This window comes from Mesitornis unicolor, unplaced genomic scaffold (assembly GCF_000695765.1).
Source record: "Mesitornis unicolor isolate BGI_N332 unplaced genomic scaffold, ASM69576v1 scaffold29699, whole genome shotgun sequence".
Lineage (NCBI taxonomy): Eukaryota > Metazoa > Chordata > Aves > Mesitornithiformes > Mesitornithidae > Mesitornis > Mesitornis unicolor.
In genome coordinates this window covers 43,408-57,863 of record NW_010208403.1, presented here as the reverse complement: position 1 = coordinate 57,863, position 14,456 = coordinate 43,408, and the positions used below count along the sequence as shown (strand labels likewise).

At 49.9% G+C, this 14,456-nt stretch overlaps 1 protein-coding gene across 1 annotated transcript in view; it reads left to right on the top strand.

The window, feature by feature from the left end:
• Positions 1 to 322: 322 nt before the first annotated feature.
• Positions 323 to 14,456, top strand: part of LOC104546971 (plexin-A2-like) — a gene marked incomplete at its 3' end in the record, with an annotated part of 43,925 nt that continues 29,791 nt past the window's right edge. The window contains exons 1-2 of the mRNA XM_010192502.1: positions 323 to 1,510; positions 2,857 to 3,039. Coding sequence (XP_010190804.1) covers positions 323 to 1,510; positions 2,857 to 3,039 — 1,371 coding nt within the window. The remainder of the gene's footprint in view (positions 1,511 to 2,856; positions 3,040 to 14,456) is intronic.

Here is a 14,456-nt window from a genome sequence, read left to right as displayed (position 1 = left end):
TCCCCTGGCTAAGCAGAGCATGCTATAAACAGCTGAACCACATAACAAATTAACACACAGAGCCCAAACCAAGTGGCAAAACATCAAGCCTGAACTGTTTTCCAAATAAGTTAGGAGACCTGCTTAATTCTTGTTGGACTTGGGGATGTCCTCACTTTATCTCAAGGACTGTGTAATTAGAAAGCCTCCTTTGAATTTTATCTGCAGGCCACACTGGATCTAATCCTTTGCTCTCTGTGTTTTTTCTTTCCCCAGAACCATGTGAGGGACATTGCTGGGGCACAGGACACACGCGGGCGACACGGAGTTTGCCTTTCCCAGGATGGATCAGAGGAAGAACTGGCCTCGGGTACCGGACTCCGATGGCTGGTCGGTGGCTTTGCTCTGTCTCTTCCTGGCATCACTCTCCCGAAATGTGTCCAGCAATGCCTTGTTCAGCACTTTCCACTCTGAGAACCGGGACTGGACTTTCAACCACCTGACTGTCCACCGAGGCACCGGAGCAGTCTACGTTGGAGCCATCAACAGGGTTTACAAGCTTTCGGGCAACCTGACCATTTTAGTGGCTCATAAAACAGGTCCCGAAGAGGACAATAAATCCTGCTACCCGCCCCTCATCGTCCAGCCATGCAGCGAGGTCCTCACCCTCACCAACAACGTCAACAAGCTGCTGATCATCGACTACTCCGAGAACCGCCTGCTGGCTTGTGGCAGCCTCTACCAGGGGGTCTGCAAGCTGCTGCGCCTGGACGACCTCTTCATCTTGGTGGAACCCTCCCACAAGAAAGAGCACTACCTGTCCAGTGTCAACAAGACGGGCACCATGTACGGCGTGATCGTGCGCTCGGAAGGGGAGGATGGGAAGCTCTTCATCGGCACAGCGGTGGATGGGAAGCAGGATTATTTCCCCACCCTCTCCAGCCGCAAACTTCCCCGGGACCCAGAGTCGTCAGCAATGTTGGATTATGAGCTCCACAGTGACTTTGTCTCGTCCCTCATCAAAATCCCCTCGGACACCTTGGCCCTTGTTTCGCACTTTGACATCTTCTACATCTACGGCTTTGCCAGCGGTAACTTTGTCTACTTTTTGACTGTCCAGCCTGAGACCCCCGAAGGTGTCTCCATCAACTCTGCCAGCGATCTCTTTTACACGTCTCGCATCGTTCGTCTCTGCAAAGACGACCCCAAATTCCACTCCTATGTCTCCCTGCCCTTTGGCTGCGTCAAGGGGGACACAGAGTACCGCCTGCTGCAGGCCGCGTACCTCTCCAAGCCGGGAGATGTGCTGGCCAAGTCCCTCAACATCACGGCCCAGGAGGACATCCTCTTTGCCATTTTCTCCAAGGGGCAGAAGCAGTACCACCAGCCGCCTGATGACTCTGCACTCTGTGCCTTCCCCATTCGCACTGTCAACGCTCAGATCAAGGACCGCCTGCAGTCGTGCTACCAGGGGGAGGGCAACCTGGAGCTCAACTGGCTGCTGGGGAAGGACGTCCAGTGCACGAAAGCGGTAAGGATGCTCCAGCCATTGGCTGTGGTAGCCCTCCACAACAGGTATCAATACTTGGCCCTATGGCACATGAGCTTGCAGAGTAGAATCAATCTTTTTGTGCCTCAGTTTCCCTGAATAGATATAGTAGTCCTTTTCCTCTGTAATCCCTGTTGTTATCAGGCAGTGGCGACAAGGAGAGGGAGGAGTAGCATTAAGGCAGATGAATAAAAGTGGTTGCTGCTCCAGCCTGGGGCTGGGGAAGCTCAGGAAGGCTCTCGCTCCTCTGCGCAGGAGGGTGGTGTCAACAAACCAACAAGATAAATACAAATGACAGTTGCATCTTTTGTATTTTTATTCAGACTATTTCTTTAATCCTGATTCCCGTACACGTTGTTCCTGGGCTGACTCAAGAATCCCTGGGGCCTCCTTTTGCCAGGCAAAGATTGGCTGCTGGGAAGAGATAAACGTGGGTGAAATGAAATGAAATGGAAGAAGGAAGGCGAAGAGCAGCTCAAGCGCTGGCGTGCACAGGGAAGGGTGATCCCATTGCAGCTGCAACTTAGATGTGCCTGAGCATTCGGTAGTTAATGTCCCTTGTGGAACATAAGTGGGTTGCAGTCAGTGCGATGGCGAGCGGCCACCCATGTCACCACCCTGCTGCCTGTGCCATGCGGGAATTCACTGGAGCAATCTCAGCTGAGATGGCTTAATAAAGCTTGGCTGTCAACAGCAGCATTTGCTTTTCCTCCTGGCATCCCAGGGAGAAGCCAGCATCTGTATTCCCTGTGTTGTAGAAGGGAAACTGAGGCACAGTGAGGTGGTTTGTAGGAGAGTCTTCTCCTCTCATGGTGTGGGATCAGCTGTGTCTCACTGTCCTCCAGCTGGTGGCTGACCCCAGCCTGTCCCTTACCATGCGTGGCACGGCCAGCACTGCTGTGAGCTGCCAGCAATGGGGCTTGTGTGGCCTTCAAGGGGAACCTTTGTTGGTGTGGGGATGCTGAGCACCTTCTTATACCACTTGGCACCTCTGGAAATCTAGTCTGGAGGAGGTGAAATAAGTGGAGGAAGAGAGTTCCTGCATGGCCATATAGTGCGGGGCTAAACCTCTGAGAAACCTGGTAGATGTAGAAATTGGTGGAAGTGTCTGTTGGACTTAAAAGTTCCTGCTCAGCCCTGTCTGAGCACGTTTTGATGCAACTGCAGTGTGTTTGGCCCTGGACAGTGAAGGGAATGGGCCGCTGAGGGAGGTGGCCCAGGATCCTTGGGCAGGGGGTTGTGCGGTTCACCTCCCTCCATGACCCTGGGTGCGTGGGAGCTGCCCCATGCTTTGTGTCTCACGGTCTCCCCAAACCTGATCTTTCCAGCCAGTCCCCATCGATGACAATTTCTGTGGCCTCGACATCAACCAGCCCCTGGGAGGCTCCGTGCCGGTGGACGGCGTGATGCTCTTCACCTCCAGCCGCGACCGGATGACTTCTGTGGCTTCTTACGTCTACAATGGCTACAGCGTAGTGTTCGTGGGGACCAAGACGGGCAAGCTGAAGAAGGTAAGCTTGTTTCCGTGATTTCGGGAGAGCTAGGATTAATATCTTCTCTCTCTCAGGAGATTCTGATGTGCGTAGCTGCTGTTGTGCTTTACTGATATTTCCCAGTGTGAAACTGGGAGCCAAAATGGCAGTGTTTGGGTCACAGAGAGCTGCTTGTTTGGGAAGCAAAGCATCCATCAGTGCTGTTAGCAGATTGATGTTGCTGTGGTTTCTTTTGAAATGGAGAAGTGCCAAGCCTTGAGGAAGGCACAGCGGGAGCTGCTGCAGCCTGGTCCTGGACCAGGGACCAAACGGGACCGCACAGTTCCCATCACGCTGTGGTTGTTACAGCTCCAGAGCATCCCTTGCATGGGCTGGGGCCACCTTCCCTTGCTTCCAACCAGAGATTTCCCATGGGAGCAGGGTAACGCAGTTCTCAGCACTGCACCAGCTCTTGCATGCATCACCTGGCTGTACATCACAGGGTTACATTGCTTTTTTTCTGGGTTTTTTTTTTGCATTTTCTCATTCAGTGGGCTGTGGGGTGTGTGTTTGGGGCTGATGCAGAAATTATCAGGGCCACTCTGATTAGAGAGCAGTGAGGAGCTGGGTGGCAATTTCTGAGTGAGCCTCGGCAAGCTGTAGCCAATGTCTCAATCATTCTTCCTTTTTGTTACCTGATGAAAATTTTGCGAGTAGCTGTGAGTTATTTCCCAGAAATCCTTCTGCAACTTGTATTGGATGGTGAATTAGAAAGCTTTTGGTGGTGGCAAAATGGTTGATGGTGGCAGGATGTTTTGTTGTGGAGAGACAGGAATGGGTTAATTTGGCTGCTTTTGGAAAGCAAGCCTCAGGGCAGAGTCCCACTGCTTCCCTTTGCTCTCCTGCTGACAGCTGTGGGTGATTGATCGGTGCTGGAGATAACACCCCTGCCCTCTGCATCATGCACTGGGGATGAGTGCCCAGGGCAAAGAGATGCTCCCCTGGCTTCCTCCCCCAGCATAGGGGGTGGAGGGGCTCTGGTGAATTTTAGGATTTTGAAGTCTAACTGAGATTTAGAATGGTTTCGGTTTGAAAAAGACCTTTAAGATCATCGAGTCCAACCGTTGATGGATGGTCAGCCGTTTTCACCACTCGGGTGGGATGCAAAGGCTGGTCAGGCCCAGTCATACATCTGGTGTGTGGTCCTCTCTCAGGTGCACACAGAGGGGACCCCCCTGATGTTGGTCTTCAGAGTTGGGGCTGCAACTGGAAGCCCCATCAGTGGGTGTAGAAGTGATCTGGCTTCAGCAAAAGCAGCCTCAGAGATGCTGCTCTGGAAAGCTGAGATCCTTCAAATTAACCTGGAATACAAATGACAGCATTAGGTGAACTCGCTAAGTGCAGACCCTGCTTCTTCATACCAGCGAAAGAGTTAACAAATGTAATCAACAGCAGGCTGTTAATTTTTTGTGTCCTTAAGCAGCAGGGAATTTCTTCCTCATCTATCCAGGAAGATACAAGGACATGCAGATACTACACTTGAATGTCTGCATCATTTTAATTACATCAGTTCATTAATATTCATTCAGCACTTTGCAAGTGCTGAGTAGTGGTAAATGAGGTGCCTTCCTGGTGCCTCTGGAGTCGCACTGGGGTGATTTTGAGCATGGGGAGAGTAGGTTTGTGCGCGGAGCCCCTCTCCTTCCTGCCCACCTCACCCAACATGGATTTTTTCAGCTAAATGGATGAAAAAAGCACCCTCAGAGTGTTGCAGTGGATGTGTAATCCAGCTTCATGCCAGCCCTGCAGTCTGGTACTCGCTCTTTGCAGTTTTTGGGGGTAAAGTTAACAGGTTGTCTCCAGTTTTTGTGTGTGCTCCGAGACCAGACATGTCTTAAAGCCAGGGCATGCTCAGGATTCTCAGAACTGCTTCTGTATCTCCTCTTCCCCATATGGGAAATGAGGACGGTAAAAATGTACATGCCTCTAAGTGCCAGAAATTTACAGATAGACGGCCTTGTCTCCTCCAGCTCTTGCCTATCTACCTACACAATTAATGTCTGAAAGCCACGTCACGCCTGTTCCCTCGCCCCCAGCCACTGATTTACTTTGGAAACAAGCTGGTGGCTCAGTCTGAGCTTTCAGAGATGCCACTTCTGTGTCGCTGGAGGAAAGAAGTCAGGGAGCCAGCTCTGAAATCTTTCAAATTTGCACTTCCCCTGTGAGAATTCATTCCTGAACAAGCTGCGTTATCTCACTGATGTCCTCCTTCCCATTACCCATTCACCGAACCGCCTGCGCGGTGTTCCCAGGAGAGCGGCTGCTGCTCCAACCTCTCCTCCAAGGAGCTGCACGTCCCCAAGTCCCTGCTGCCCAGATGTCCCTGCCTGCACCCTTGGGTACAGCCCTGCGTTGTCAATCCCTACCCTCCCCTCTTTCCTGGGTACACTTGAATTCCCTTTTTGCTTTCAGCAGCCAGCCCTGGTCCACGCTGAGTTCAGCGCAGCTGTGCTGGAGCTGCTGACAAATAAGTCAATAACATCAGCTAGGTCAGTTGACAATGAACTTGGCATTGTTCCCCATTTGCCGGGGTCAGGGTTTGGGTTCAGGAGGGTGCACTGGTGTGCTCGTACCCACTGTGGCTGTCCTGGACTGGTCAGCTGCTGCTTGCACAACTGGTGATACGGGTTTGTGCCTCCGATGTCCTCAGTTACCACTGAAGGGAGAGGGCTGAATTGATGGATCTGTTTTCCATTAAAACCCAGTGCTGGAGGAGAAATTTTCTTGTTTTCAGCTAGCTCGCTGCCTCGCTGGTTTTGAGATCTACCCCTTTCTCAGCAGTTTTCTCCAAGTGGGTGAAAAACAAATGTGCTGATGGTGCTGTGACCTTCTGGATAAAGCACAGGTACGGGGGATGCGGATCTCCCTGCAGCTTGGTGGTCCAGCTCTCCCTCCAAACCATCTTGGCTTAATTGCTGGGGGGGCAAGGGGGAAGGGGACCACTTTAGAGAGATAATTGTTCCGGATCGTGTATTCTTGCGATAAAACAATTTCCATCGAGGAAAATTAGAAGAGACGTTAATGCAACACTTAACAGCAACTAACTGCTGGGGGGGGATGTGTTGGCTTGCTCTTTCTGTTTATGGGCTTCATACATTTCCATCAATATTGATGTGTGATGCCTTTGATTTTGACACTAATCATTGCTATGAATTAAATTTGCAGCCATATAATTAGGACTGCTATTAATAGGGCCTCAAGCTAAGCACTGCTGCGCTAGTTGTCTTTTTTCTGATGGAAAACGGCATCCATGGAACTCAGCTGATGTGGATTGCCTGGTGGGTGCTGAGACTGATGTGAAAATTACACTTTTGCTATATTTAGAGGGGCTCCTCCGAAAGGCAGATGGATGGGAAGGGTCTGACTCAGAGGTTTCCCCAGAACCGAACTCGAGTTGCCTTTAAACTTCCTCATAGTTTACTGCTCCTAAGGTGTATAGACTTCGTGGAGAGAAGGATTGCAGGAAGCAAAGAGTAACCCTGGATTGAAGGGCTGCTATCCCAAGCCTTGTTTCCATTTCAGCTCCCCTTTCTTGTGCAGTTCCATGTATTTCTCCTACCCGATGCTGTTTCAGCCTTCTCTATCCCTGTGCATGGTTTCATCTCATAAGGCTGAGCGCAGCGGCTGGGGTAGCAGCCTGGCTCGCCACTAAAAATCAATCTTGTATTTCATCCCAAGAGGTATGTTTCTTATTAGAGCTAATAAATCAGTGGAGTGCCCTTCATTCAGCTAGTCAATGGAGGACATTGTTTGCGATGAAGAATAAATAAATGTCTCTTCTCTGTCTGTCAGTGCACCATCTAGGTGTTATTTTAGCCTCGTGCTGTTCATGCCTGCTGTAGGAGAAGTGTGGTTCCTGCAACGGGAGCCTGTGTACCTGTTGAATGCCTGAATGCACAGTGCGTGGTGGCTGTCCTTGCTTTCAGTGAAGGCGAACCTTCGCGTTTGCAAGGGCTGGTGATAAGTGCTTGGATTATGCAGTCAGGGGAAAGGCGAACTCCGAGTGTGTTGTTACGTCTTGGTATGTGATAGTTTTATTCAGCTTGGCTGATTTAATTTGTTCCATTAGTGGCAATAAAATAGGTCTTTCACAATGAAATATATGTCCAAACCTGTCCTTATCTGACTTTACTCTGTGGATGGTTATCTCATCCTTTTAATTTATCCTTAATTATCGCCCCCGCACGCATTCCATAGCACTTGAGGAAAAGCTCGGTTGCATCAGTGTGTGGAGAAGCCAGGAGGACATCAGGCTGTGATGACCAGATGAAAATCGACCGTTTGGATGCCTGGTTTGACTGAGGGTTGCGAGGTCAGGGGCTTTGCTGGCTCCGTGCTGAATTCATTGCCCTCAGAGCGCGAACCCCTGTGTCCTAGCAGAGGTGTGGGATGGCAAATGGTCCTGTTTGGCTGAAGGAGTTTTTTAATTGAAAGGTCTGAGAACCGAGCTCTGTTTCTTGCTTTAGGACATGAAATAAGGGGGTGTGTATTCAATACTGGATTGCTGGTGGTTTGCTCTGGTGTGGTGGCAGAAGCTGGGATCCTTTTCCATCCCAAGCAATGATTTTCCAGCCACAGACAGTGATTCCTCTTTGCCTCCATCTGTGTGAAAATGGTGCTCTCGAGCTGTGACCCCAGACACATGTCCCCAAAGTGCCCAATAGTCCCTTTTTTTCATTGTTGTTAGCCAGAAGTTGAAGTCTTACTTATTAATTTGTGCAAGGGAATATGAGAAGGGATCAAAGCCAAAGGAGGGCACCGAGGTGCATGTTTTGGGGCTGGAGAAAAGGCAGAGCTACCAAATCCCTCGAGACCCATTTTTGAGCAGTTCAGGAATTGTCCCTTCCACCTCTTAAATGCATGAAATTGGCCTCCTCTTCTCCCAGCAGTTCTGTTATCTGTTGGCTGGCAGACCAAGTGAAATACAAAAGAAGAGTTGGGATGTATTTTTATAGCTGCTAGAGAGCGAAGGGGCAGGCGTTGAGGAAATGTGATGTGAAATGGAGCCAGGTGGGCTCGGAGTCTGCTTTAATCTGGTTTTTGGCTCAGGAGATGACGATGGCTCTGGTTCTCACTCAGGTTCAGGCACCTTGAAAAATCAGCTTGAAATTTTGGAGTGGAACAGTTTACATTTTCAGTCATTTCCAAACGAAGCCTCGTAAAGGCTGCAAGTGGCGGGAGAGCCATATGCATGAAAAGCTGGGAAACAGTTACCAAAAAGTCTGGTTTTCTCCCTTGTACACATATGGGCTTTTTTCTTTAATATATTTCGAGGATAATTAGTCCCCACAACTTCGATAAGAGGAGGTATTATCTCCTTTATGAGGATGAAGTGAGGCAGAAGTTATTCCTTCTCCGTTTCATGCTGGCAGCAGAGGTACATTTTCATTTCCTCAGTCATGCATTTCTTGAAGTAATCTTAGAAAAATACCAGGAAATACCAGACTGTTTTGTGAATCCCAGTTAGTTTTTCTGACTGCCCTCTGTAAATTTGAAGAAGTTGCTGTGCTCTGGATGTTGTTGGGTTTTTTTGGGACAGAGTGGTGTTAGACTCCTGCTTTTCTATTTACGAGTCAAGGAGTTCATGCTTTTTTCGCTATATATATTTTTCTGCAGGCTTTTAAAATCCTCAGGAGTCAAAATAACACGGGTTTTGGTCCATTTGTAAGATCTTAAATCCCCGGGTGGCAAGAAATACAGCGAGAAGACCATGCTATGTTGCTTCTAGAAGTGCTTCCTTGCAGCAAAAAATACAAATGTGGAAAACATAAACGTGCTGGGAGGGGGGGAATGGGCAGGAACAATCCCAGGCGCTGGCACAGCCCCCATGCTGCAAAAAGGTTGGGATCTGGGGAAAATCACGGTGCAAAATGTCATGCACAAGCAGTACCATGGCTCGGGATGGGACTTGCTCTTAGGCTTTTCCTTGTGCATCCGACCAATGCTGCCTTGAGTATTTCCTTAGTCCCACATTCACCAGGTTTACTGCTCATTGTTGCTACAGTTGCTATTTGCCGCCAGCCAGAGCAACGGTGGGGTTAGAGGAGCTGTAAAATACCGCATGGCTTGCGAAGGCGAATCCATCACTTGAATGAACGTCTGCCCGAAATTTATGGCTGTGGCGGGCAGGCGTGGATTGGCCATGGCCGGTCTCTGTATTAGCAGGAGTCCATTGCGCCTGCTGTGATGCATGGGCTCCCCGCCTCCCCCTGCCTTTTATCGCTTTCTTTCCATCCCTGTGAGATGCACGGCCAGGCAGACACCTCCATTCCCAGCCTTTGGGGAGCTCTTGGCCAGCCCAGCCTCAACAATCAGAGAAAGGATGATAAACCTGCCCACAATGGGGGGCTCCTGGGGCTGTGACTGCAGCATCGGGGGATTTTGCATTGGAGAGGTTCCCTGGGGAGTGTGAGGCTTTCCTGGCTGTGATTTGGGCAAAAAGAGCAACAAAACACTGATTTTTTTGAATGTATCTGCTGCTGATTACCCGTGATGGCAGCCACTCCTGGCTCTCCTCCCAGTCGCCCCCTGCATGCACACTGACCGAGGGGCTGTGCATCCAGCCTTTCCATGCATTTAGGTTTTGGCTGTGGGTTTCTTTTCCCCCATTATCACCTTAACTGTAGGCTGGAAAGTTATGGTCATTCATTAGGAGTGTCTCAAATCTCAGATGATGCAGGGAGGGTTCCACATCTCATATCTGGGGAGAGAATCCTGGTGATGCTGTGAGGGTGGCAAGGGTGCTTGGATTCATATTACATTGGCCACTGGTTTTACTGAGCTAACGTTGAATGTGTTACTCAAGCTTGCAGTTTTCTGCTCTATAACTTGAATTTGCACATTGTAATTTGCACCCCTGTGTGTGGCTGTATCCAATGACTGGAGGTGCTGAAGCTGTTGATCCTGTGGGGTTCACATGGGACTTTGCACCACATTCCCAATCCACTGCTGGTCCGTACTGGGCAGCCTGCTGGGACCAGGGCAGGAAAATGGAGGAATAATTGACTTGGCAGGGTTTAAGATTCCTCCGACACATGGAAACAGGAGAGCACAGGCAGCAGCACAGAATAATTGGTGAGTGGCTTTGTTTGTCCCGTCATCCCCTGCCTGCTCCTCAGCCGGGGACCCTGTCACCTCTCCCGGTTGTTCCTTCTCGCTCGGTTACATGTCTCTGCATCAAATAGATACATGTAGATGAAAGTGATGTGCATTTAAAATGAATGTACACATCATACAGCCTAGCTATTATACAGTACAGGATTTTTTTTTTGTGGTAAGCTGGTAAATTATTTATTGTGTGCTGGGCTTTAATCTCCTAAACCTGCCTGCAGGCCTTACACATCCCAGCCTGAGCATCCCTGCGAGTCGGGCAGCACAAAGCGCTGCGGTATCTGCGGGTGGTAATGGATCCTCTTGCTTCGGCCTCCTCCTCCCCCCTAGCCAGCTCATTAAAAGCAGTGATGCTGTTAAGTTGGTCACTGCCACTAACTTAGGGAGTGATTTGCATTTGCTGCTTGGAGAGGATGCCAATCCCAAGCTCCTGTTAGTTGGAAAGAACAAGAGTCATTCCCTTGAGCTGCTCAAAGTAAAGAAAAAAGGGTGCGGGGGTAAAGCAAGGTCTTTCAAATAAACAGTGTTGAGCCTCCAGCTGCGAGCTCTTACCTTCCCCAGCCCAAAACCTCCAGCACTGAGTTAACATTTGGCTGACTAATGCACTGTTTGCTTTAGCTAGTCATCCTGCAGCCAGTGGCTTATTAGTGGGAAAACAGAGCATCCTTTTGCCTGCGCTCGCTTCCGAGTTGCTTTGATGCTTTTTTGCCTGATGGTCTTAAAGCTTCCCACTTCGAGAGACTGTGCTGCAAATCGAGCGAGTGTGCAGAAGCAAAGGGGCTACCCTGGTATTGTGCACTTAAATTAGGGAATGGCAGAGCTGGAATAAACCCAGAGTGCCCTCCTCCTGCCTCCTTCTTTCCTTTAACTCAAACCAGTTGCACCTCTTGAGTGCATTTGGGCTAAATCATTCTGTGGTGCTTTGAAGCCAGAGGAGAGCAGGCTGAGCCTCTCTGGTTTGCTTTTCATGCTTCTTTTGTGCAGAGCCTTTCACGTTGGGAACATGGCCTTGTTATTGAGAAATAAATAATTGGAATGATCTGGAAGGGTCAGGTGTATTGGAGGAGAGAATGAGAAGTTTGAAGGACGAGCAGGCTTTTTCTGCCTTTCCCACCAGGAAAGGGGATAACATCGCGTTCTTGCTTTCCAGGGACTTTGTCTGAAAATTACTTTGTAATCCAAAGTGCAAAGAAAACAAGATAAATGCTGCACTTCGTTGTTAGTAATCAACTGATAAATTTGTTTAAATGTCCTGTATTTCAGAACAAATCTCATCCCGTTGCATAGGGCGCAGCTTGTGTTCGCCCTTGACTGGCAAGGCTGTGGCTGTCACGGAGCGCAGTCGCGCAGGGACCGGTGTGATGGTGTGACCGTCACCGTGTCACGGTGTTCCCAGCACTGGTGTCTCGCTGGTGATGCTGGCCCTTGAGGAGCTGTTGGAGAGCTTCTTGTGGTGTTTTTGTTTTCTGCCAGAGACGTGTCCTGCAGCTCGCACTTATTAATTAAAAGCTAAAGTGTGGGAATTCCCTCGGCGTGCTTCAGCCCAGCTGAAACCCCATGTTTCCAGCACTTTTCCCATTGAACCAGTAGGAGATTTAATCAAGGTACAACAAACGTTGTCTCCGTGTCCCTGCCACTTGTTAAGCTCCACCTGTGGGATGCTGCAACATGGGGAGGGGGCTGAGGGTCCTGAGCTCCTTTTCTCCCTCCAGGAACCAGTGTAGGAGCACAACTGGGGACTTAGCAGCTATAACCCCCTGAAGACTTGACTTTGAACTTATTTTCAGCAGTTCAGACTGGATTTACCCCTCCCTGGAAGAGGGAAATGCTGACTTTTAGTAAAGCTATGAGGCTTAAATGGTTAGAGCATGGTCAGAGAGGAAGGTATCTACAAAACCCATAAAAGCAAAGGGTTCCAAGCAATCAAATCCTCAGTGTACAGGGGCAACCCTGTTGCCACTGGTGGGGTTTACTGGAGTTGGGCTGACCCCAGCAGCATCAGGGTCTGGATTGCCATGGAAATGCAGGAGGAACGGCTGCAGAAACTGCGGAAACTGCCCTGCAGATACAGGGCAAACAGCACAAAATACTGGTTATGGGTGCGGGAATAGCAGCTCGATATTTGCTTCAGAAAACAAACAAGCTTAGTGTTTTTTAAGTGTGCTGCACTGGGACTGGGGTTGTGGAGAAACCCGTGATCAGAGGCACCAGCAGCCCAGGATCAGCAGGATCAATGCGTTATTCCTCAAGGAGCATTAAAGACCAGCCGATGCCTTCTGGAAGATGTTGATAAAGCTCTCTTTTTAGAAGCATTTCTGCTTCTCCAGCACAAATGTACTATTTCTTGTTTGTATGTGGCGCTTTCTTCATTCACTCTTATATTATTAGTGACATTTACATGAAAACAGTGTTTTTTGCTCTCGCAGCATATTCCCCAATTGCAGCTGCACTTCCTCAGCCAGAGATCTCTGCCTTCCCGTGAAATGAGGCTGTCCTCTCTCCTGGGTGCCTTTGCATCCCAGGGATACACGAACGGTCACGGTTTATCTCCGAGCAAGGTAGCTGCTGTGCTCCAGAGTGGGATGCCCCAACTCTCTGCTCATCCTTTGCTCCCCATGCTCTCCGCACCATCCTGCAAGCTGGTTGGGATGCTCAGTGGATGTGTTACCTCCTGTGCATAGCTGTGTTTGTACCTTCTCAGCAGAAATGTAAAATCCAGGGTAAAATCCCCAAGCAGGGAGGGATTCTTGTAGGGTTTCCCAAAATGGAATAGGCAATAGGAGCGATTTTGGACAAGAGACCTGATGGAGATGGCTGGCAGACAGTGAGTATATGTGATAATGTACATTAAAGAAAACTCAAAAGCGAGTGTTGAGGACATAAAGCAGTCTGGGATGATGTATTTATTCACCTCAGACCCTGTTTGCAAAGAGGCCATGGGAGCAGAGCTCCGCCCCGCGCCCCCCCCTCCAAGCAGGCACCTGTAGAGGGACCCGAAGGACCCCGGTGTGCTCTGGGTACCTCGCTCTGCACAAGGAAAATGGGAACTCCAGATGTGTTAAGCACATCTGTAATTTCCTCTCTGTTTCTGCTGGAGCTTTGCTTTTGGGGGTTTGGCACTTAGGTGTGGGTTGTTTTGCTGGCAGCTGGATAAGCTTGGGATAACCCAAAAAAAGAGGAGAGAAGCCTTAAGGAGAGCAGAGGCTGCAGGAGAGGAGCCCCCTCCTCTGCCCCGGTTAAGCTCAGCATCCCTGTGCCTGGCAGGGGCTCGATGGCTGCTGATTCGTGGAAGCAAATGGTTGGAGAGGTGAAATTCCTCCCCTCGCTGCTTCTTTCACCCCTGACCCCGCTACATTTCTTCTTCTTGACCCCTGAATTTCAAAACTGACCTTTTCTGCCGTGGGGAAGGGAGAGCAGGCAAAGGGCAGGGTGAGTGGCTGCATTTAGGAGGTGGGGGAGGTAAAGCTGAAAGCTGGGAGATGGCTGGAGAGGTGAGGATGCTGTGGGGTGCTGGGTGTGAGTGCACTGGGCAGGGAGAACCGTGCGTGATGCTTGTGACGTTAAGTTTTATTGTATTTTTGAGGGGGGGATGCAGTGTTGGGCTCAACTGTGATGGGCTTGGGCATTTCTGCATCCCAGCACAGACAAAGGCAATGCGCTTGGTCCCGCCAAGCTTTTGGGAGCTTTTCACAGCCCAGTACTGCTCCTTTCTCTTGCCACACACCGGGTGTTTCTCGCTCTTTTGGAACAACAAAAGCAAAATACACTTTTTCACCTGCAGTGAAATGGCTGAGGATCCAGACTCTGTCCTGGCTGCAGGACGCATGTTTCCAGGGCAGAAGCAGGACTGAATGGTCCTTTTGGGACCTTCACTCCCAGCCTTTGGGGCTCCCTGCCTGCACTATGGGATGAGCTGCCAGTTCCTGACTTCTGCCCCATGACGTGTTGCCTGGGGGGGGATTAAAAATAATAATAATAAATAATAAGAAGAAGAACAAAGGTAATTATAGTAATAATAATGATAATAGCAGTCCTGCTGTCTTGTGCAGAGGCAAACCGATGCTGTAAAGTGGCCCAATCTGTCTCTGTTTCCCCCAAGCACGTTGTTTGCTCTCCGAGCCCCCCGGGAAGGCCGCTGTCGATAAGGTGCTGCATCTTGTCGTGGCAGAGCTGAGTCCTGCGGAATGGATGTGGAGGCTGGGAGCGCTCAATATCCTCCCTGACAGGTAGAGGCTCATTTAATGGGATCCTGCCATATTCATTACCCCTGTGGAGCGGCTGCGCGC